General features: G+C 38.8%; 2 protein-coding genes across 2 annotated transcripts in view; one reads left to right on the top strand and one right to left on the bottom strand.

The window, feature by feature from the left end:
• Positions 1-10479, top strand: part of LOC120317681 (guanine nucleotide exchange factor subunit RIC1-like) — a 53295-nt gene extending 42816 nt beyond the window's left edge. Inside the window, 6 exon segments of the mRNA XM_039364451.1 lie at positions 617-753; positions 1939-2225; positions 2748-2945; positions 4744-4921; positions 5058-5246; positions 7464-10479. Of these exon segments, the coding sequence (XP_039220385.1) occupies positions 617-753; positions 1939-2225; positions 2748-2945; positions 4744-4921; positions 5058-5246; positions 7464-7752 (1278 nt within the window). The 3' untranslated portion in view covers positions 7753-10479.
• Positions 10480-18399: 7920 nt separating this feature from the next.
• On the bottom strand, positions 18400-23796 carry LOC120317690 (endoplasmic reticulum metallopeptidase 1-like). The gene is made up of 4 exons (XM_039364482.1): positions 23569-23796; positions 21925-22040; positions 20850-21016; positions 18400-19134 (listed from the first exon to the last, which is right to left on the bottom strand). The coding sequence occupies exons 1-4, from the start codon at positions 23697-23699 to the stop codon at positions 18970-18972; spliced, it is 579 nt and encodes a 192-aa protein (XP_039220416.1). The 5' UTR covers positions 23700-23796; the 3' UTR covers positions 18400-18969.
• Between the last annotated feature and the right edge of the window lie 892 nt (positions 23797-24688).

The raw sequence follows: 24688 nt of genomic DNA, 5'->3' as shown, positions 1-24688 counted from the left end.
TTCTAGCTTGTTACTTTAAATTCCTTTAAAAGGAAGTTGGGTGGTCAGGTATTTTGATCAAAGGGAATAGGGGGAAAGAGTCATATTTTCAAACTTTAGCATAGCACTTTCAGTATCAGCAGAATCACTATTTGCTAGCAGTTGTGCTTTGATGTCTGCAATCTGCAAGATGTCCAAGCTAGGCCTATGCTTTTTTGCTAACAAATGACAAGATGCCTGGACAGAGGGTTTTTTCTCTTAAGCTATTTGATTTTAAAAGTTATAGGCCTTTTTTTAACAAATAATCAAATATAGCATTAAGCCTGTCTGAAGGAGTAGCCCACCTTAATGTCATAATATAAAAAGAAAGCAAAAAAGTTACTATTATCTAAAATGTTTTGAAGTCATTATAAGTAAATGGATATTTTTTTCAGGGAGCATCTGTTTGATGGAGGATTTCTTGAATAGTTCACTATTGTGAAATTCATTAGAAATATTTATTTCACCATAAAACCTACTCTCAGCTTTTCTAGTTTTCAGCCAGTTGGCTCTTTGCTTTAAATTTAATATAATCAATTTAGACACTGCCTAACTCTAATCAATTCTCCAACCTGTCTAATCCCTTTCTTCCATGTAGGAACCTACTTCAAGTGGTGGCTTTGAATTCTTCAGACATCGCAGTATTAGCTTGTCTCAATCTGGAGAGACACTTCCAGCTGGCAAATTTAACTTGCAAAAAACCTTGAGCATGCCATCTGGCCCGTCTGGGAAAAGGTAATCAAGTAGAAGAGAATATACGATTCTTGCTATACCAGGGATAGGCAACCCAAAACACTCAAAGAGCCACTTGGACCCGTTTCCCACCAAAAACAAAACACCGGGAGCCACAAAACCCTTTTGATTTCTAAAATGAAGATAACACTGCATATATCTTTTTTTACCTTTATTATAGGTGTGTGTGTGTGTGTGTTTGTGTGTGTGTACACACACACACACACACACACACACACACACACATTAAAAATAAAAGTAAAAATATGACTCTTGGGAATATCCATACTATTAAAACAATGATCACCAAGAGAATGCTTTAATGCTTTAAGAGAATAAAATTACATACACACACAGGTAAAAAAAGGATATATGCAGTGTTATCTTCATTTTAGATGTCAAAAGGGTCTCTCTCTCTCTCTCTCTGTCTCTCTCCCTCCCTCCCTCTCTATCTGCCCTTGGTCTGCCACTCCTCTTCCCTCACTCTCTTTCTTTCTCAATCTCTTTCCTTTCTCTCTCTCTCTCTCTCTCCCCCCCTCCCTCTCTCTCTCCCTTTCTCTCTCTCTCTTTCTACCCCCCCTCCTATCTGATGCTCACCTGGCAAGCTTCAAGCTGTTGTCCAACAAGCTCAGGGGTAAGCAACCTCGTCTCTTTTATGACTCATGGACTTCAACTCCCAGAATTCCTGAGTCAGCCTAGCTGGGCTAGCTAGCTCTCTCCTGCCCTTCCTGCTTCCTGCTTCCTGCAGAGATGCAGCAAAGGGAGGAGCTCCGCCCAGTAAGCTTTTCAGCTCCTCGGAGAACACTGTGAGTGCACTCTCTTTTATACACAGAGAAAGAGAGAGAGAGAGAGAGAGAGAGAGAGAGAGAGAGAGAGGGAAGCAGGGAAGCGCAATTGCCTCTCTCTGTCTCTGTCTCTTTCTGCAAAGGCAGAGGAGGCTGGGAGCCACAGGGGAAGGCTCAAAGAGCCGCATGCGGCTCCGGAGCCGCAGTTGCCGACCTGTGTGCTATGCCTTTCATTGCATCAAGCCTATATGTATTAAATTACAGAGATTATGCTATAGTACTTACTTTATTTGATGCTGAAATTTCACAATCTCCAACATGATTCCTAGAAAATTCGGCCAAGTCAACAAATAAAATAAAAGTATGTTTTTGGCGTTAACCTCCTTGTTTCCTATCTTTGTAGATTGAGTAAGGAAAGTGATTGTGCTGAGAACATGTATATTGACATGATGTTGTGGAGACATGCTCGACGTCTTCTGGAAGAAATCAGGCTTAAGGATCTTGGTTGTTTTGCTGCGCAGCTGGGCTTTGAGTTGATAGGCTGGTTGTGCAAAGAGCGTAACCGAGCTGCCCATGTGGACGATTTTGTGACTGCCTTGAAGAAATTACACAATGATTTTCTTTGGCCATTTCCCATTATCCCAGTGTGCTCCATAAATTCACCTCTGAAGAATGGAAAATGTAGGACAGGTATCTTATCCTTACTCTCGTTTAATTTATCAGAAACTAAATGTAGCTTTAGAGTAAATGGAAGTTTACAGTGCAATTACCTTTCATTTTGTGTTTTCAGACATTACGTGATTATTTTCATAGTTGTATATAAAGCCATTGTTGGTACTACCATAGAGGGAAATATAGCAGGCATTTTGAATTCATGTTATGCTGCACATTAGCACATTAAAATTAAACATGTTTAATTCAGTCTTTGAAATTAAACTATTTAAACAAAGAATAAAAACATATAGCAAGTAATTGTTGGAAGAGGATACTATCTACCTGATGAATGTTACAGTTAAAGTGTTCATAGGAAAGAAAATAAGTGGGTTTGGTTTCATTGTGTGCAGGTTACACTGTGTGTGGCTTTATTAATCTATACTGAAGCTCACAGTAGATATCCTGAAATACTAGGAGTTGGTTATAAGTCCTTGAAATGAATTAGGCTTGAAATATTAAATAGCATGTTTAAGGCTATTCCCATGCTTTCATTTCCAGTAATAGGTGAACAACTCTTAAAATCACAGTCTGCTGACAGCTTTTTAAACATGGAAATAGACAGTGGCCTCCCAGATGTACCAAGGAGTCATAGCTGGTTTGGTGCCATCAGCTCCTCCCAAAGAGAGATGGACACAGCATCCTCCCACGGCCCTCAAATGCAGGAGGCATTTCTCTCACCTTTGTTAAGTAAAGTGGGTGAGTTCTTTATTCTGATATTTGGCTTTCTTTTAGGTGATCGTGGGTGTCTTATCTGAAAATAAAAATATACTTTTCATATATAACAATGGCCATGTGCTTCTTCGTCTTTCTTGGGAATAATGCAGAAGGTAAAGGATTCAATAGCAGAGGAAAAAACAAACCAATAATATGTTCATATTTGGAATGAATTCAAAATAGGAATTGTATTGGCAGCAGCAATCTAGAACTTCATCACAAGATAGCATATGTACATGTATAGTGACCATGCTAGTCTCTTTTGGAGTAAGCAAGAACAAGAATAATAAATATTAAATTGAAAAAAAGTTTACTTATATCCCACCTTTATTATTTTTATAAACAACCCAAGGTGGTCAACATACCTAATCCTCCTTCCTCCTCCTATTTTCCCCATAACAACAATCCTGTGAGATTGGTTGAACAAAGAGTGAGTAACTGGCCCAAACTCACCCAGCTGGTTTTCAGGTCTAAGGAGGGACTAGAACTCACCATATCCTGGTTTCCAGCCTGGTGCCCTAACTACTAGAACGAGCTGTCTTGTTCAAATCAACATCATTCAGTATAACTGTCCTTATGTGTCTGTCCTTATAAACTATGACCAAACTTCTTAACCTGTTGTTCTTAAGGAATTCATTAAGCACAACCTCCTGAAAGCCCTCTTACTCTCAACAAGTTTTGTATATTTGCTTTGCTATTAGATTCACATTCATTCTCTCTGTACAGATAGTCCTTCCTTGACAGAGGTACTTGGAACCGGCAACTCCGCTACTAAGCAGCGTGGTCATAAAATACAATGTCATGTGACTGTATCCTCTTAAGGTGGCAGTTGAAATTACAGTTATTAAGCAAATCTCACACAGTCGTTGGGTGTGACGTCACGTGATTGCCATTTGCGACCTGCCAGCTTCTCCATTGACTTTTGTTGGAAGCTGGCAGTGAAAGTCACACATGGTGATCTTCTGACTGAGGGACACATAGCCATTGTTATTGCAAGTCGATTGCCAAGTGCCTGAATCTTGATCCTCTGACCAAGAGATGCTACAATGACCACAACTACAAGGAACAGTTGCAAGTCTCATTCAACACCACCGTAACTTCAAATAGTTGTTGAACGAGCATTTGTTAAAAGAGGACTACCTATATGACTAACTTAGTTTGTACTCAGTTCACTGTTATTCAGCACCAACTCATTCTTATCCTATCTCTTGTTTTACGGCATCCACTTCTTAAGTATCCCATATCACAGTCATACCTACAATAATTCTCATTTCCATTTTGCACGTTGGGGAGATTCATGCTCTAAGTACACAACTATTTTACCTTTTTTTCCTTGCAACAGAAAACATGCCGCCCTCAGCCTTTCTTCTGGCATTTACATATTTTAAATTTTGTTTCTCCATTTCCCCTTCCTTAGTAAAGTCATTTATTTGCTGCTATTTGGGCTATTTATGTATACTTTATGATTGTTCACTCAGTTTTCCAAGTGAAACACAACTTGTTTTGTTCCCTTAATTTTTTGAGGTACAAACACTTTCGTGCATCACACAGATTAGTGTTCACTGCAGATGTGGTACTTGATAACATGACATCTACATACAAAACTACATACAGGTTTCATGCTTTTTAACATTCCACAAGCATTCTCATACATTTATCCATAAAATATTAAAGAGCCAAAGGTACACTACTATATACTGCTGAGATGCAGTTTTTCGCACACTTTAAATAAGACACAGAGAAACCAAAACATCTATATTTGTTTTGCTATATTTGACAGGTGACGAGGGGAGCATTGGCTCTGCCACGGACCTGACAGAAACAAGCTCTATTGTGGATGGAGACTGGACTATGGTGGATGAAAATTATTCCACCTTGAGTCTGACGCAATCTGAATTGGAACATATCTCTTTGGAGCTGGCCAGCAAAGGGCCACACAAATCACAAGTTCAGCTGCGGTAAATAAAATGCGAATTTGTGTCATCATTGGGATTCCTTTGAGTTGTTCTTAGAGGATGTGGACTAAGGATAATATCCTGTGGGGAAAACGGGATATTTCTTTGCCTTAGAAAGTGCCTTTGGGTCTTTTTGTAGGTATTTGCTTCATATTTTCATGGAAGCAGGATGCCTGGACTGGTGCATGGTCATAGGCCTCATCCTTCGAGAATCCTCAGTCGTCAATCAAGTGTTTAGTCTAGCGCAGTCTTCAGAGGTCGATGGGGAGATGTTGCAGAACATTAAGACAGGACTGCAGGCAGTAGAAAGCTGGGCTTCTGTAGACTGGTGAGTCGCATGAACCTCCTTTCACTATACATATGATCTAAGTTACTTTTCTAGGATACAACAGTAAACAAAGAAATAATACTGTTTAACTTATTCAAAACCGTAAACTGTTTGAGGAAGGTATTCTATATGTTGAAACAGTGAGGGAAAAAAATATTTGATCCCTTGCTGATTTTGTACGTTAGCCCATTGACAAAGAAATGATCAGTCTATAATTTTAATGGTAGGTTTGTTTTAACAGAGACAGAGTAACAACAACAAAAAATCCAGAAAAGCACATTTCAAAAAATTATAAATTGATTTGCATTTTAATGAGTGAAATAAGTATTTGATCCCCTCTCAATGAGTAAGATTTCTGGCTCCCAAGTGTCTTTTATACAGGTAATGAGCTGAGATTAAGAGCACTCTCTTAAAGAGAGTGCACCTAATCTCGACCTGTTACCTATATAAAAGACACCTGTTCACAGAAGCAGTCAGTCAAATCAGATTCCAAACTCTCCACCCTGGCCGAGACCAAAGAGCTGTCCAAAGATGTCAGGGACAAGATTGTAGATCTACGCAAGGCTGGAATGGGCTACAAGACCATCTCCAAGCAGCTTGGTGAGAAGGTGACAACAGTTGGTGCGATTATTCTCAAATGGAAGAAATACAAAATAACTGTCAATCTCCCTCAGTCTGGGGCTCCATGCAAGATCTCACCTTGTGGAGTTTCAGTGATCATGAGAACGGTGAGGAATCAGCCCAGAACCACATAGGAGGATCTTGTCAATGATCTCAAGCAGCTGGGACCATAGTCACCAAGAAAACATTTGGTAACACACTACGCTGTGAAGGACTGAAATCCTGCAGTACCCGCAAGGTCCCCCTGCTCAAGAAAGCACGTGTACAGGCCTGTCTGAAATTTGCCAGTGAACATCTGAGTGATTCAGAGGAGAACTGGGTGAAAGAGTTGTGGTCAGATGAGACCAAAATCTAGCTCTTTGGCATCAAATCAACTCGCCGTGTTTGGAGGAGGAGAAATGCTGCCTATGAACCCAAGAACACCATCCCCACTGTCAAACATGGAGGTGGAAACAGTATGCTTTGGGGATGTTTTTCTGCCAAGGGGACAGGACAACTTCACCGCATCAAAGGGACGATGGACGGGGCCATGTACCATGAAGTTTTGGGTGAGAACCTCCTTCCCTCAGCCAGGGCCTTGAAAATGGGTCATGGGAGTGACCCAAAACACACGGCCAAGTCAACAAAGGAGTGGCTCAAGAAGAAGCGCATTAAGGTCCTGGAGTGGCCTAGCCAGTCTCCAGACCATAATCCCATAGAAAATCTGTTGAGGAAGCTAAAGGTTCAAGTTGCCAAACGTCAGCCTTGAAACCTTAATGACTTGGAGAGGATCTGCAAAGAGGCGTGGGACAAAATCCCTCCTGAGATGTGTGCAAACCTGATGGCCAACTACAAGAAACATCTGACCTCTGTGATTGCCAACAAGGGTTTTGCCACCAAGTACTAAGTCAGGTTTTGCGAAGGGGTCAAATACTTATTTCATTCATTAAAATGCATATCAATTTATAACTTTTGTGAAATGCATTTTTCTGGATATTTTTGGTTGTTATTCTGTTTCTCACTGTTAAAATAAACCTACCATTAAAATTATAGACTGATAATTTCCTTCTCTGTGGGCAAAAGTACAAAATCAGCAGGAGATCAAATAATTTTTTCCCTCACTGTAATACCTGGTATAATTTATCTATGGAATTATTTTGTAACTGCTGACTTTTCCTATTAATACATTTTACAAGAGTTCTTATTTCAACATTTGAAGATGTGTAATGTGAACAGAGAAGTATGCATCCAATGATATGCATGGTATCTTGAATGAGCATAATTCTCATAGTAAAGCAGTAGGTTGCAATACCTAACTATGGCTAGGAAGCTCCAGGACAGTAGATTAAATAGGACGAAAAGCAAGAACCATCTCCGCCAGATAAAAGCATTGAAAAACCACTTGCAGGTTGACATAAAAAAACAAAAATAAGTATAGAAACCAAGATCAGTTTTAGTGAAAATTTGAACACCGTATATATTTTCATTGTGCAAAGGGCATCCACCTGTTGAGTTGGCTTAGTACACCGAGTTAATAACCAGAGAAAGACAGTTGCTGAATTTGCAGTTTTAAAATGTTTGAACTAATTACTTATTTTCTTTTCTTACGTTCTTTAGTCCTGGCTATAAGCCATTTTTAACCATTATCAAGCCACAACTGCAGAAACTGAGTGAGATATCAGAGGAACAGGTGCCACTGGAAGTCTTTCAGCCTACAAATCTATCAAGGGTGGCTGAACAAGCCAGTCCAAGGGTGGAAGAGAACCGGATTTCAGCTAACCACAGCGCTAGCCCTCAAAATGAGGCTGGTCCTAATACTTCAATTCGACATGATGAGGACATGCTTGGACTGGAGAAGGAAGACCATCCCCTTCAGGAAGGCAGTTATGATTGTACTGTCTCCTGACAGAATCAGACATGATAACTGTTTTAGTAAAGCTTCGTAATGATGGCATTGAAGAATACGGCTATTGGAAGGAAGTACAGTAATCACTTTTTTCCAAAACATATGTTTAGTTTTGCTTTACTTTGTTTTTGTTTTTAATGAATACTTCTTTTTACATGTGATGACTAGAGAATCTCCTTGAATTTGTGAATGCTTTCCCAGTAACTTCCTCAATTCTTTCGTTTATCTGATTCTATGAAAAACAGCAATATTCTGCTGTATTCCAAGAAGATTTATTTGAAGCTCTTGTAAGCTCTTTTTCCTTAATCATGCAGAACACCTACTCTATATCAGTGTATATGATCTTTATTGCATTTTTTTAAAATGAAAGAAAAAAAACTTGGAGACAATTCTAAAATTTACCCATCTGCACCATCCCCAACCCAGTTTTTGAACCAAAACTTGAACAAGTTGACAATGAAGCTTGCTCAGATGAAATGTTGATGCATTCTGTGTAGTTTAATTGCCTAAAGGAAATGATGGCCTGATTAAGCTAAATTCTGTTCTATAAATTATGCAGGTATCAGAAATTTGACATCACCAAATATTATATATTAAAGGTTGTAAAATACATTGTATCTTTTGTGAATACTCTTATATATTTTCAATATACTGTTTTTGCTTTTGGCTTTGCTCCACAGTGTAGGGTAGCTTTATCTATCTTGCATGTTTGTACTTTTAACTGCAGAAAAACTAAAAGTAAAGTTGCACTTCAATCAGAATGCAACTGATTTTTCATCTGGCATTAGTTGCAGTTTCATTTCGTCATTTAGTCTGTTCAGATCCATTCTGAACAAAAAGATTTTAAACGAATTACTGAATTCTTATTTATTTCAATTGTAAAGATGCTTTTCTCAAGATTATTTTTGTGTAAATAAAACCACTTTATATATTACTGCTATTAAGACTTTGTAATGGCAATGTACAGTGTATATATATATAAACCACCATCTTGCTAATATTTTATAATGCATATACTTGTAACTAAAAAATGTTTATTTTAACTTTCATACAACAATATTATGAAAAACTGGCTGCAGCAGAATCTCATGTTTGCTTGAGGTACTTATTTTTTCAATCTGCTGACTCCAGATTGGTATTATAAATACTGATGTGTAATATTAAATACCTGTAACAGTATTAAAATTTAAATATTGTTTGGCTTGTACTGTGCAGTTGGGAAAAATGCAGCACTACTACTTTTTCTACAGAAACCTAATACTTATTTTTATAATAAGGGTGTAATTAATACATACATGGACCAAAATCATTTATCTTTTAGGTAGTATGAGAATCAGCATCAGCCACAGTCATAGTTCATGAAATACTCTATGCGAATTCTGAATGAATATATTATGAACAGTCAAAAATATTGCTTCCTAACCTTAGCAAATTGAAGGTGGGTGGTCTTCAACTCCCAGAATTCTCAGCAATGGTTGCTGGAAATTGCCACGGTTGGAAAACCTGGTTAAGAGGGTCAAGAAAAATACTGGTTATGACTTTATATATTTGCTTAGAAAGGCATGGTCATGTCTTTTTATTGATAAATGTAATTAGACAGATTTTATTGCTGTTGTATAACCTTCACCATTGGTAAGACTATAAGTAGTGGTACATGTGCAATAACTTTTAAATAAAATATAAAGGGGTGGAAATGACCTAACTTTTCCATACTTCTGACATTGTATTTTGTCTACCATCATGGGTGCAAAAATTGTCATTTTTCTTACATCAGAAAAAAGAGACACTACTTTTCTATACTGTAGTATTGAACATATTAATAGCTATTGCCACCACAGCCTTAAGCACTACACTGCTGTGGTTCCAGCCTAAGCAGCATTTTTTTATAACAGCATTCATCACATGCATTATCTCCAGTGCTCTTAATTCTGTTACTCCTAATAAGCCCTTTTCACACCTCTACAATGGGGACATCTTCCTACTTTGGAACTTAAGCTGGTTCCTATGTTATTAGATACCTGCATTAGAAAATGGATGCCACCCTGAAAGCAGAAATATCCCCAACTGACCAGCATTTCCCTCTGAATAAACTGCATAATACTATTAAAATTGAAGGGTTTAAATAGTTCAATTGATGATAAGTATAGGAAGAAAGACATTCCATGTTCAGTGTGCAGCAGATCTAAAATTGTATAGGAAGGGCTACTTGAGCCACTTGCTAAAGCTCCAGTTCAAGAGGAATTCCCATTAGTCTCCTTCATTGGTATAGGTGATCATACAAGAAGCGTCTTCTCCAGTTTAAGGCAGAAACTGAATCACAGTTGTTTTTTTTATAGTGGAATGAAATCTGCACACTCAAACAATTCTGCTGGACTTCAAAGCAACAGGGTTTTAAAACACAATTCTTCCTGTTGCTAGGAGACAATGCAGTAGAGCTTGTTTGGTTTTTGCATCTGCTTTCTCTCCAAGCAACCAAATGATGAGAATGGGAAGAGATTCCATTTACCTAATAGATGAAGCAGTAAAGAATTTTCACCTAAATCTGATGGAAGAAGTCGCTGTAGCATGCATATTACTTACTTTGTTGAGGAAAGAATTGCCATTGATTGAAAGAATACAACTGCCTGGTCTAGTAAGGAGGTAGTGGAATGAGACAACTCACCACAGGATACCTGGCTGCAGGACAATTTAACAATTCAACTATTTAAAATAAATAAAATATTTAAATTTTTGTCATTCACATTGCATTCTGTTCCTCTTTTTGAATCCTTTCTTTAATGATTCTATTCCATCATTTCTTTGATTGTCCCGCAGCGAGTTGTTCCCACAGCGAGTCGGTCATGACGAGTTGTCCTGCAGTGAGTTGGCTGCAGCAACTTGGCTGTGGCAAGCTGGTTGTGGCGAGTTGGCCATGACAAGTTGGCTGAGGCGAATTGTCACAGACCAAGGTGGTACAATTATTCAAAGTAGGGAACACCCTCCTTTCAGCTGACTTCAAAACTGAGTGCTGCATTGAAGAACTATGTGATTCAAAATCTTACTGGCAGAGCACTTGCCATTCTGCAATTTTACCAGACGGCTATTGCAAGAAGGAAAAAAAAAGGGGGGGTATGGTCTCTTTCCACAAGCCACTCTTATTCTCTGTCCTAGTTGGTAACAGCCATGTGAGCAGTTTGAAATTGAAATTTAGGAGGGGAACTGAATATTCATATACTTTTATGTCTTCCCTCTAGTACAGTGGTTCTCAACCTGTGGGTCGGGACCCCATTTGGGGTCGAACAACCATTTCATGGGGGTCGCCAAACAGCGCAGTCCGCCATTTTTTTCCCCCTTTTCCTTAGCTGTGCTACTCCCTTTTATTCTATTGGCTTTTGAAAGCCAATAGAATAGACTCTCTTGAATAGAGTCTAATTCTATTGGCTTTCAAAAGCCAATAGGAATTGTCCAGGCTGTCTCTGCCCTGCTGAGCCCGCCATTCCCATTCTGCAAACGGTGCTGCACCAGTTGAGTAGTCCTCAACTTACGACCGGTTGGGGGTCGCGGCATTAAAAAGGTTGAGAACCACTGCTCTAGTAGACAATAAATCTTCAGTGAAGTGGCAACTCAACAATCTGAATTTCTTCAATATTTGAATTTCTCAATCTCCAGTCATCTACCTTATATTTCTCTTCCTTCCCAACTAATTTTCTTAAATGTCCATTTGATAATGATCACCTGATTTCTCCCTGCACTCTGATTCTTTTTATCTAAACTAGTCTCACTTTGCTTCCAAATTCCTAGTGTATTCACTGTTTTAATCTGCTACTAACACGTTACTGTTCTTACAAATATATTGTGATCTTGCTGCCAAACTGAACTATCTCACATTTTGAGCTTGACCTGTTCGCTGCCTCCGATATAGTGACTCACAGTTGCTGCAGAATCCTTCTGCAGGGGTGTTAAACTGCCGGCCCGTGGGCTGGATGCATCGTAGTGAAACCATGCCCACCCCATTGTCAGCAATGGCAAAAAAGTCGCGATACGTCACGACACGTCATGTGACGTTTGCTAGTTTGACACTCTTGCCTTAAGATCTCAGGTTTCATGACAAAGCTCCTTGCTGGGTTTTTTTTTGCTGCTCTCCAATTCAATTATTTAATGCTTCCATTGTTTATTATTTCTGTACCTTTGTCTTGTCTCTCTGTAGATATCATTCCCTGCTCAACTCTATTGTCTCCTCTCCTCCAAAACAAGTAGTCTTCAAATGGATTCCTGTGCATATTTGTTTTTCTCTCCACAAATAGAACACAAGTATACAGGGTCATCATTTTCTCTCCAAAACCAATTATCATAGTTTTGGGAATCCCTATATTAAATATGGGCTAAGTAACTTTAGGCCAATCACGCTTTCTCAGCTTTGCTTACCTCACAGGGTTGTTGTGGGGAAAATAAGGAAGAGGGAGCTGTGTTGGATGTATTCAGCATCTTTAATTTCTTATAAAATAAAAAAGATGGAATAATAAACTCAAATAAATGCATGCAGCCATTTGTCCCTTCCATCCCTACATGCCCTCTTCCTTCATATAGATCTAGCTGTCTTAGTTGCCATATGTGTAGGTAGTGCTGAAGATGTTTTTTTTCCCAACATCAATTGAAAAACTGAGAATTGAAGTCCACAAGTCTTAAAGTTGTCAAGGTTGGAGACCTCTGGTCCATTACATACAAGGAATCTAAAACTACATTTTCATCATTATTTCTCAACCTTGGCAGTTTTAACATGTATGAACCTCAACTCCCTGAATTCCTCAGTGAGCATGCTGGGGAATTAACACAAACCTAAAGCCACTGACATTAAGAAATGCAATATTAACACACCATTTATAAAGATTCATTAAGTCAGCAAACAATTTACAATACAGAAAACTTTCCATTTTTTTCCCCAAATTCATGCTAAAATTCAGAATTTTAAAATGTAGCATGCTTTTTAGAAACTAAAAAAGTACATTATAAATAAACACAGCAGAGTCAGTAACAATAAATGTGATGAAATATCTTTGTTAAAATACAGGAATTCACAGAAAAAAAGATGCATACTATTTGTGCTATCTTAACATTCAAACGGTTAGTGCACTTTTTACATGCATTTGCAAAAGATATGCTCTGGTAACTCCCACATGTGCCATTACCTGGTACACATAATGTTATATTACATTACCTGGATGTATTGATATATGATTTCACCTTTAGTTTATTCCTTTGCCTTGGTTTGGTTGAACAAAGAAATAAGAACTAAAATCTGTCTAAAGTTCTGATAATCAAACTTTTGAGTTTTCTAATCTGGAAAGTAAGCTTCTATTGGCCAATGGGGGAAGTCACAGATTTTCAGTATAACAGGTTTTTTTTTTTCATGCTTTGCTCCTAGATATTCTTTAGTTTCATAAAGTAAAGGAGATACTTGGCCAAAAGGTGGCAGTAGCAAACTCTTTCTTATGCTTGCCAAGACATCTGTGTGGATGCGTTAAGAGAAATTTGCAGGAGTTGAGTGACTTGTTTAGTGGGTGTGCATTGGATGAATTATAATAGCTTCTGGGACTCCTTTCCCCAAACTGAGTTTGTGTTGTTGCCTTGTGCCAATTCCTTATGCCTGGAGATTTGACGGCCAGTTGTCAGGCTACATGCGAAGCATCCTTATCTAAGTAATATGTACATCCACCAGAGAAATTCTGGGCCTGAATTCCAAGCTCTTAATATGGGGATAGTCTTGAATCACTCAGAATACTGGCAAGGGTTCCTGGACTCCACTGTTACCTGACTTTCCTGAATCCTGAATATGGAACATGAATTCTAAGGGACAAGGTTTCTTTTAGTGATTATAGAAGGAAACTTCTTGGCCAAATTACTGTGCACCCTGCCAGCCTTCATGTGTAACTTCAGTGAGTGTTTTCTCAAACATCTATATTTGTTTTGCTGTATTTGACAGGTGATGAGGGGAGCACTGGCTCCGTCACGGAGCTGACAGAAACAAACTATTGTGGATGGAGACTGGACTATGGTGGATGAAAATTATTCTACCTTGAGTCTGACACAATCTGAATTGGAACATATCTCTTTGGAGCTAGCCAGCAAAGGGCCACACAAATCACAAGTTCAGCTGCAGTAAATGAAATGGGAGTTTGTATCATCATTGGGATTCCTTTGAGTTGTTCTTAGAGGATGGGGACCAAGGATAATACCCTGTGGGGAAAACGGAATATTTCTTTGCCTTAGAAAGTGCCTTTGGGTCTTTTTGTAGGTATTTGCTTCATATTTTCATGGAAGCAGGATGCCTGGACTGGTGCATGGTCATAGGCCTCATCCTTCGAGAATCCTCAGTCGTCAATCAAGTGTTTAGTCTAGTGCAGTCTTCAGAGGTTAATGGGGAGAAGTTGTAGAACATTGAGACAGGACTGCAGGCAGTAGAAAGCTGGGCTTCTGTAGACTGGTGAGTTGAACCTACTTTCACTTTATACCGGTTATGTCCAAATGAAAAAGAGCTCCTTTTCTAGGAAGTGTAGTGTTTTAAATGGAAGACATAGCAAAAATTGATAATGTTTAATCTCTTGAAAGAAGTAACTCTGTATATTGAAAGGTAATGTCTGGTTTAACAGGTTTTAATATATTGTGGAATCTTATTATAACTGACTTCTTATTTAAATTGTTGAATTTCAATGACCCACAATAAAAGATATATCCTGAATTAGTCAATGTTGTTTTTCTTCTAAACACAATTATTTTAAAAGAAAATTGTTTTCTTGAAGTTTCTAATATGTTCTTGGATATTTAGGCGTACAGCATGTACCGTATATTCTGGCGTATAAGGCGACTCGACGTATAAGACGACCCCCGACTTCGGCACTGATTTTAACGCTTGCGAAAGTCGTCTTATACGCCGGAAAGTACGGTATATACATCACACAGTTTATAGACATAATATAATTTGCTTGATAAGTGCCTATTGATACTTATTTTACAACATTCTCCTGTTATGTTTCTTGGTTAATTAAGGCCAAATGGCATATTGAACAAATACACAAGTTGATTATCTGAGTGTCCCACACAATTTATTGTGCTCTTTTAACATGATAATCTAAATTTCCATCCCATTAACAATTCTGAGACAAAGGCACTTTTTTCATCAAAGTCATAAATTCTACCACACATTATAGAGTGGAACATTTTTGTAACTAGCTTGTGAGTTAAAATTACCAATATATTCTAAGAAACTTAATCAGTGTAAGTCAATATTTATCTGATTTACAACTGCAAATAATTTTTAGACTATTGTGCCAAATGTTAAAGCTTTAAAATGTTGAAAAACTACTTCCAAATAAATGAATACATTCATTTATCACATTTACTTGGAAGTAAATGTGAACAAATCCCATATCAAATTTTGAGTGATTGTAAACTAGATGTTACCTCTGTTGCTCTTATCATATTTATTACTTTCTGCCATATACAATTTAGTATCCTGTGATCTGATACACTAGCAGCAATGTAACAGATTCCATTATGAATTTCAAGAACTGCATAAGATACCACTGCAACTTAACTAGGTAATCAAGATGCTTACAGAACATTGCTTTTTTTACTTCAAATAGTAACAGCACCTTCCTTAATTTCATCTCCAATAATATTGCAGCAACTCTCTAAATTCCTGACAGCACGGCCTCAAAGGCTGCAGATTATGGAAATTGAAATTTAAAAGGAAGGCTCAAGATGGTACCTGGAACATTGCTGAGATTTTGGCTTTACAATTTTTAACAATGAAGAACAGTCCAGTCTATAATGATGATGTTCTTATTAATAGAATAAGCGTACACACAAATTAATTACTAGAATTATAGTCAATTCAGGTGTTCACCTCAGCAGCTATTAACTGACCCATTTCCAAATGCCTTTCTGTAGACCTTTTTAAAGAGTTTTTATAGCTCTCTGAAAATGTTGTAAGGCAGTGTTTCTCAACCTTGACAAATTTAAGGCATGTGGACTTCAACTCCCAGAATTCCGCAGCCAGCAATGCTGGCTGTGGAATTCTGGGAGTTGAAGTCCACATGCCTTAAAATTGTCAAGGTTGAGAAACACTGTTGTAAGGGATTATCTGGCTATTCAGGGTAAGCTGATATAAAAAAGGAGAGTCAGCACTGACATGTTTCAAACTGGGGAATTGCTGGGGAATTCTAGGAGTTGAAGTCCATCCATTTTAAAGTTGCTAAGGTTGGGAAACACTGCCCTAGATGATAAGAACCTCTTTCTCTCTTATTAGCTCAATCAGAGGCAACCTGAATAAGATAGGCAGATTTCCAGGCCCTGAGTCTGGACATTTTAAAAGTGTCAAATAGGGATTTGAACTAAATTCAGAAGCCAAATGGCAGCCAATGCAGTTCCCAAATGGTTACATTGCATCCATAACTACTTAAGCTGCTGCATTTACCAGGAACTCTTCTGTCACTTTACTCCTTTTCTTAAGTTTTTTGTTTTTATTTTTGGGATGCTTTCAAGTCCCTGAAGTTTTCTTGGCAGGGTTTCAGAAGCAGTTTTCAATATTTAAGTCTTCAGGGAGAGACCGGCTTAAGGTCACCCAGCTGGCTTTGTGCCTAAAGTATCTGTGATGACCCAGGGCACAGCCCAGAGGCAATGGAAGTCAGCTGGCAATTCAGTTTTTATTGCTCCAAATTTTCCCCAAATGCTCCCATGTTTGCTGGCAAGCCTCCAACAAAATAACACACAGACCCCTTCAGCCGACTCTGGCTGAAAGTAGGTTCAAATACAGTCTGATTAGCATAAGAAAGTACTCAAGGCCATAGAGATAACAAGGAAGAAAACATAAACTCAACAAGTCTGTTTGAATCCTAGCTTGCCTGAGCAGGTTTCAAAAGAGAGAATCTGAAATACAGTCCGAGGGTCTTTAAACATTCAAGTAACGTGGTCAGTCAATCCAATAGTTCGAGTTTCCAGGTTTCCAAACAGAAGTCACAGAACAAGAGATCAGCAACAATACACAACACTCCAAGAATCAGCGTTTGTTCCCAACAAATGCCCTTCCCCACAGCGTCTCCTTAAATCTCAATCTCCAGATGTTTCTTATGGAGAAGGGCGGGATGCTCTCCTCCCGAGTAATTGAGTTGTTCCCTTCTTCTCTCCACTCTCTGTGCTCTAGGATCAGGTGGGGGTGGCCCTTGCTCATCGCCTGAACTCTGCCTCTCTTGTTCCTCCTGTTCCAATCTTGAAGGGCCCTGGCCTGCCTCAGCCTGCTCTTCCCCACATTCTCCCTCAGCCTCCATAGGGTCCTGTTCCAGTTCATTTTCCTCCGCAGATTCAGGCTTAGACGGAGGCATGACAGTATCTTTCAAGTTACGATATAATAAAATAATTTATTATTATTAAAAAAAATTTTTTCTAAAATGAATGCACAGAGGAGAAAATGCAATGAATCAAATGGCTAGGGTAGCTTCCATCTGATACCTTTTTTTAAATAAAGATTTACATGGTATCTCTCCAAAATTCGAGAATCTCCTAAATTGATAGGGTCAGATCCCAATTTCTATCCCTCCTTTCTCTCTTACCAAAATGGTTTACCCGAGGTTTCTAATCTTTGAACACTGTTCAGTTTTCTTGATGTAGGGTACTAAGCGAGCAACTGTATAGCAGAAGGAAGAGCCAGATCTGGGCTCATCCAACCCATATTCTATAGAACGTGGATGTAACCACGTTCCATCCTTCCCCTTTTTTTACTTTGAATTCCTCATAATCATTTAGCGACCATTGGATATTACAATGGTGCTAAACAAATGGTATTTGTAACCGGTTGTTGAAGTTACTGTCGTTGCAGCATTCTATGGTCATGGGATCAAAATTTGGGCAATTGGCAATCGGCCTGCATTTACAACCACAGGGGACTTCAATTCCATGCTCCTCCCTCTCTGCCTGTTTGGTCTTTAGGTCTGGAGCAGCAACGATTACAATGATAGTATTTGGGAGGTTGGAGGTCCTTCCCCAAGAATGAACCCTTTGGCCACAGAGAAAGAATGTCAGGCTGCTCTATAGCTCCAGGGATGTTCTCTCAAGGACTCCAGGATTACTGCTTTATAAAAGTCCATGAAAGAAGACAGAAAACCTTAGCACTACTCTGCAGAGAGACTCATAGCAGCTTTACAGTTCCTCGGGCTTAGGAATTGTTTATTCCTATTGCTGTGGTTTTTTTTTTTTTTACACATAGAAAAGGAATCAATAATACAACTTGATTTCCCCATAGGATTTCCTAATTTTGCAGAAAATTGCAGCTTCCAATGCAGCATAAATGACATACTCCTGAAAAAAAAATCAGGTAAACAATAAAAATAATTGTATGTAACCAGTTCAGCAATTAACTAAAGAGCATATTATCACCAAAATACAAAATGTGTGTGTGTGTGTGTGTGTGTGTGTGTGTACAGGAGACCAGAATGGTACTTAGAAGCATAGTATTAGATGCTTACACTGGATGAATAGGCAACTGTTTTGCTCATATACCGCTTGATTGCCATAGGGAAGTCAGGTAAATATGGACTTGTAAAAGAATCCAGAAAAAAAGAAGGAAAAACAGCAAAATTGGACCATGCAAACTTAAGAATTCAGTGAGACTGACCATCAAGTTTGTTGGCATTATAATTAAAAGAGCTTTACTTACATAGTGCATTCAAAACGAGTATCATTATTGCAGCAATCACCATTAACACCTCCATATTCTGCATGATAGCCTTAACAGTGCTTAATCAAAATATTTCCTTAGTCAGTAAGAACACATCAAAATATTAAGGACAAGGCAGCACGTGTTATTTAAAGGCGGTAAAGTATGTTATTTTGTGCTTGTAGTTCCAGTACAAAAGCTCCTTTTATTGCAAAAACCCAAGAACAGCTGTTCTAAAGCTACTTTCCAAAAGGTAGTTTCATGTTATAATGTCAGCAGGTGAAGGGACTATTCAAGTGGCAGAAACAGGTGTTTTTTTTTTTTTTTTTTGCATTAAACAAACACAACAAGACATCTTTTCCCAAGAGGTCTTACCAATACTGCCATTGAAATATACTTGTGACTAAATTATTCCTCATAGCTTTTTTTTTCTGTGAGTAATGCTATCTTTCCCAACTCACTCAAGCTCCCTATGAACAGAAGTGGCATCCAACAATTGAGAGATAATCGATCTTTGCGTAATTTCTAGATTAAAAGATAAACTGGTCATAGGTAGAAGTCCAGCTTAAAGGATAAATCCAGCTGGGAAATCTTTCCAGTAAAGCATGTAACAGAGATGACTTTTGATCTTCTCCAAAAAAATAATGGTTAACTATAGCAAGGGTGACCATTCCTTTCGTGGATTTGTCCGAACCCTAAAAATCAAACAGAAAAAAGCAAATAAGCTCATATCTGATTATTTGAATCCTATTCTTATTCAGCACTATGTAATGGTAGAATTCGAAGCTTGCAAAGAATAACCCAAAGAGTATAATCAGGTGAGGAAACCAAAGAAATTAAAATTTTAAAGAATTCCAAGATGCTCACTGAAATAGTGTTAAAGTGGCTGTTTCCAAAACAAAATTTTATTTAAGCCTCTAATGGGTTGCAGAAACATAATACCAAACAAATCAAATTGAAGAAACAGATTGAATTCCTGAGGCTACGTTAATTAAATTTTCTGGCGTATTGTTAAAATAATGTGAAAAATAAGAACTTTTTCCGACTGCAACCAGAAGACGGATTAGTCCTTTTTAATTCTATATCAAGGAGAAACACACTCAGTGCTTGGCTGCCCTTAAAAAGTGTCAGGAAAATGCAACTAATGGCTTGATAAGATACAGAGAATATCTTATCTGCAGAAAACTGCATTGCCTACTCATTGCCTGCAGGATACAATTTAAGGTTGTTGGTTAATGACTGCAATGAAGTTAACTAAAGTGAATTTAGAATAATAATATTGACCTGTAAAGCTCTACAGAGTTTAGGTTTTACTATCTGAGGGAGTGCGTCCATCTTTATGAAAATTATTAGAGGATGGGTTTTTAAAGACCTTCCAGAAGCTAGTATACCAGACAACGCCATCCCCTGTATAATCACTTCCAGACCAAGAAAAAAGATAAGTAACATAAATTGGGCAACTGAATATAAAACAAAATTTAACAGAATTGCTTAAATCACAGGAAGTCAAAAGTGAAGAAAGAAATAGGCTGTATGGAGGTCACCTCAGTTTATGATCAGGAGGGCATAGAATACATTTGGTCTCTGTTAAAAAAACTGAGGAAGCGAACTTTAATTCAAACATATAGAGTAGAACATCTAGATCAGGCACGTCAAACTTGCGACATCCCATGACGTTGCGCGACATATCATGACTTTTTCCCCATTGCTGGCAGTTTGGCGTGCATCCGGCCCATGGGCCGGCAGTTTGACATGCCTGATCTAGATATTCTGTTGCTTTTGTTTTGCTTATACCATTCTATATCAAAATATAATTCAGACTCTATATATCTAGATACTGTAGAAAAAGTGCTCATATTTTATAGACATAGGCAGTTTATTTGAGATGTTGCTGTTAGAAGGACACCTCTCAAGAACGTCTCTCCAGTATAAGACAAATTCTAATTTCCTCCTCTGGATTACTGTATCCATGGTAATATTAATAGTATATGCTACCCCGTTTGCATCTACTAATACAACTATGTCAGTAAGTCAATGACAGATAATTTATACACTCTTAAGTGAGTATCTGGAAACACCACACGAGTTCAATGAGCTTCAAGTAGGCAAATACAGGAGTACAGGATTAATTTCTATCTGCTGGTTTGGTATAATTGCAGGAATCTAATATTCAAGGGCATATTTGATTTAATGAATTCCTGAAATGAAAGATATAAAAATTGTCATGTCAAGGACACCTAAGGAAAAGAAAATGCATATCAAAATTAATAGCACTAGAAAAAGAGCAATTGTGTGTTAACTTCAAAGGATGAAAATGGATCAATAAGCTGTACCCAAAAGGCAAACCATTTAACAGAAGAAGAGAGGAGAATTCTAAGAAATGAATGTGATGCTTAAAGGAACAACTCACTTTCAGCTCGATCCAAAAGCGCCAGGGCCTGGCATGGAGCCCACGTGCATAATACACAAAGTAGTCTCCATTCAAACTATTAACCATAGGAGTTCCATTTCCAAGAGACCAAGTGGACAGTGTTGAACCTTGATGTAGTCGAAGATATAATGCCATGTGGCTTGAACCTGAAGCCGGTGAAAAACAAAAATTACTACATGAATTCAGAAGAAAGGGTAGTGGAGTTGCCACATTTTTTTTTCAATCTAAAGCAAATTATGCACTAAGTGCTTATTTCGATTTTCCTAATAGCCTGGGAAGGATATTTTCCTAATCTCTGGATTAATTTATGAACTATGTTTTTAAAAACATCTACGAAATTTTTAATGTGTCCTAAGAAAAGAGACTGGCACACCTGTTATAGCATAATAGAATAACAAAGCTGGAAGGGACCTTGGAGGTCTTCTAGTCCACCCCCTATTCAAGCAGGAGAACCTATACCAGGGGTAGGCAACCTTGGCTCTTTTAGGACTCGTGGACTTCAAATCCAGAATTCCTGAGCCAGCCATGGATGGCTCAGGAATTCTGGGAGTTGAAGTCCACGAGTCATAAAAGAGCCAAAGTTGCCTACCCCTACCCTATACCATTCTGGACAAATGGCTATCCAACCTCTTCTTAAAAACCTCCAGTAGTGGAGCACCCATAACTTCCTGAGGCAAGCCATTCCAATATCTAACTGTTCCATTGTAAGGAAATTTCTCCTTAATCCTAGGTTGGATATCTATCTGGTAAGTTTCCATCTGTTATTTCATGTCCTGTCCTTAAGTGCTTTGCTTATCTTAGTCAACTATTTATCATAGTTAAAAATCTATTCAGGTACAGCTTATTACAAGCATATTTATATCTGTGATATGCTGAATTCACAATGACTGGCTATCTCTGAGAACTTTGACTGAAGGTGCTTGATGTAATATCAGATAATAATTGGATAAATAATTAGACAAATTAAATAATTTGCTGTAGCTAACTAGTTGTTAAGATCCAATAATTCCCTACTAAGACTCTCAAGGCAAGGAAGGATGAGATCTCCACTCACCTATTACTTCAAAGGTTAGCTTTGTAGAATCCCATTGTGTTGGCTCTTTGGAAAGAAGCTGAAAGCGAACAGGGTTTTGGGGAGCAATTGCTGGTGCAGGAAGATACCATGTTTTCCTTTTAAAAAAGGGATTTTTTTAAAAAAAGAGTTATCAATATAATTAACTGTAAGAGTCCTTTAAAATATTTCAAATTACTGATTCGTGTTAATTCTGTTCAACAAAGTATAATATGGTGTATTAAAACCTAAAATGCAAAAGGTTACATCCTTGCATGCAAAAGAACTAAAAATGATTAGCCCTTTTAATCTTAATATTAAAATAAAAGGATAAATCTGTCAAAGTAGTGTTTGTCAGAATACTTTAAAAACAACAACCCCACCCTTGTTTATCAGATTTCCAGGAAATAATGACAAAACAGTCAAAGTTTTGCTCAAAGCTGAAAGCTTTCGCAAAGCAGAATGACAAGATTCTGCACTATTACACAGAGATAGGAATAACTCTGATAGTCTTGCTGACAGATGAAGCCAAGCCCGTTCAGAAAAACATTAGGATTCATTAAGACTCTTTAAACATAATTAGAAAAGGGTGCAAAAACGAAAAACACAGCCTCCAAATAGCCAGAATTCTGCTGTGTGGCACTCAGAACGTTTGTGTGTGTGTGTGTTTTCATATCAGTGTTGACTCCTGGTGACTACTTTGTTTCTTGGCGTAATTTCAGAACTGGTTGCCATTGCCTTCTTCTAGGGTTGAGAGAGAAGCATTGGCCCTAGATCAGTGGTGGCGAACCTATGGCATGGGTGCCAGAGGCGGCACTCGGAGCCCTCTCTGTGGGCACATGTGCCGTTGCCCCAGCCTTGCCTCCCCCCACGACCCCTTCCTTTCCAATAGCCCCCCTGAAGGAGTCGCCCCCAAGCGTGGCCCACGTGGAGCAGCGCAGCCAAGGACATGGCAGCCAGGCAGTGTAGACAAGACTCTGCCCTCACACCCCATCATGCAGTTGATGCTACAGGGCGCGGGCAGAGGGTATGGCCGCCATAGCGCTGCTGGGCTGCCTGGGCAATCTGCAGTGGGCCCTGGAGGCGGTGAGTGGTCCTGTGGGCAGGCGGGGCAGAAGATGGGGGGGCAGAGTGAGGGCGGAGCATGGGGGTGGAATGGGGGCGGGGCTAGTTTTGGGGCACTCAGTCTCTAAAAGGTTTGCCATCTCTGCCCTAGATCACCCAGCTGGCTTCGTGCTTAAAGGAGGTCTAGAACTCATAGTCTCCTGCTTCTAGCCTCTTGCCTTCAGGCTTAGACCCATTTTGATCTTCAAGATTAAAGGGATTAAAACAAAAAACCCTTCCTGTCCCATACAGGAAGTTTTAGGAAGTCCCGTCAGTCCAGCAAAAGATACAGGAAGAAAAAAAATGTCCCTTCTTCTCCCACTTTTCAAAGCAAATCCCAAACCGCATTTCCAGACTCTTTCCAGTCTGACTGCGGCTTTGTTATGGGCATTGCTATATTTTGCAATTGCTTTCCTTCTGGCAGTAGTGGCTTAAAACGCAACAGGTTTACTGATTCACTTGAAAATACTCATTTTTCAAAAGTATTACATCAACTGACAATTCTGTAAACTAGATGGTTCATTTGGTGAGATCACAACCAACCGAAAAACGTTGTTCACGGGTAAGATCCAAGGAAATCCACAGAGGGGGGATCCTTCCTCACACGTAGCTGCAATAGAATCATTGAACTCAGGCAGGTGGGGTGTAACGAGCGATATTCCACTGTAGTCCATCCCATTTATCCATATTCCAGAATCACTTTTTTCCAAGTGACCATCCAGGCTATGAAATCTTCTGTTTAAATGCTGGAAAAATGACAAGACAAGAAGCTGCTAAAGCAGTGGTTCTCAACCTTTCTAATGCCGCGACCCCATAATACAGTTCCCCATGTTGTGGTGACCCCCAACCACTTATACATCACCGGGTGCCAGGGGCGTGGCCAAAGAAAAGGGGGGGAAAATGGCGGACAGCCTTGTTTGGCGACCCCCGTGAAATGGTTGTTCGACCCCAAATGGGGTCCCGACCCACAGGTTGAGAACCACTGTGCTAAAGCTTTGCCAGCTGCCTGTGAGGCAGATACAAAATAGCTCGCTGGAGCAAGAGGTATCCTTTCTTTACGAATGTCTGAGTGACCATATGAGGGTTAAATCTGTGCTTGTTGCACTAGACATTTTTCTTTCTATACTTTTGGAAACCCACAAAGTTGATTGTGTGATAGCCAACAGCATAATAATCAGTTGTAGCAAGTGAGGAAAAAAGAATTATGTTCCCAGCTTGCACTGAAAAAGCTGACAATATTATGGAAGCAAGGAAAGATCAGAGAGGAAGGTACTGAGTGAGCGAGTAGGGTGGTTATCAGTTTAGCCAAGTTATAAGCAGTAATAGCCCACGGCTGGATATCAGTACGCCCACTCAACGTTTAAATGTACTTTTGCAGAAATGGCTGCTGATGTAATCTACTCAGAGTTGCCCTTAAATCACAAGATGGGCGGCAAATAAATACAATAATCTGGCTGACTATGCAATGAACCATAATAATCAAAATTATCTACTGACTTACCTGCCTCAGTGAAGCCAACTGACATGGCAAATCAAGTGACAGAAATCATTGCAAAAATTAGATCCCTTTTCACAGTAATAACCATTTTCACAATACAATATATTTGTCAATCTTCGATCTCCTTCTATTTTATATATATATATAAAATGTACAGAATAGTAA

The sequence above is a fragment of the Crotalus tigris genome, unplaced genomic scaffold (assembly GCF_016545835.1).
Source record: "Crotalus tigris isolate CLP2741 ecotype Arizona unplaced genomic scaffold, ASM1654583v1 scf7180000019762.1414395, whole genome shotgun sequence".
In the NCBI taxonomy this organism is placed as follows: Eukaryota; Metazoa; Chordata; class Lepidosauria; order Squamata; family Viperidae; genus Crotalus; species Crotalus tigris.
Note: the sequence above shows the minus strand (reverse complement) of the source record. Positions and strands in the feature narration are given on the sequence as shown.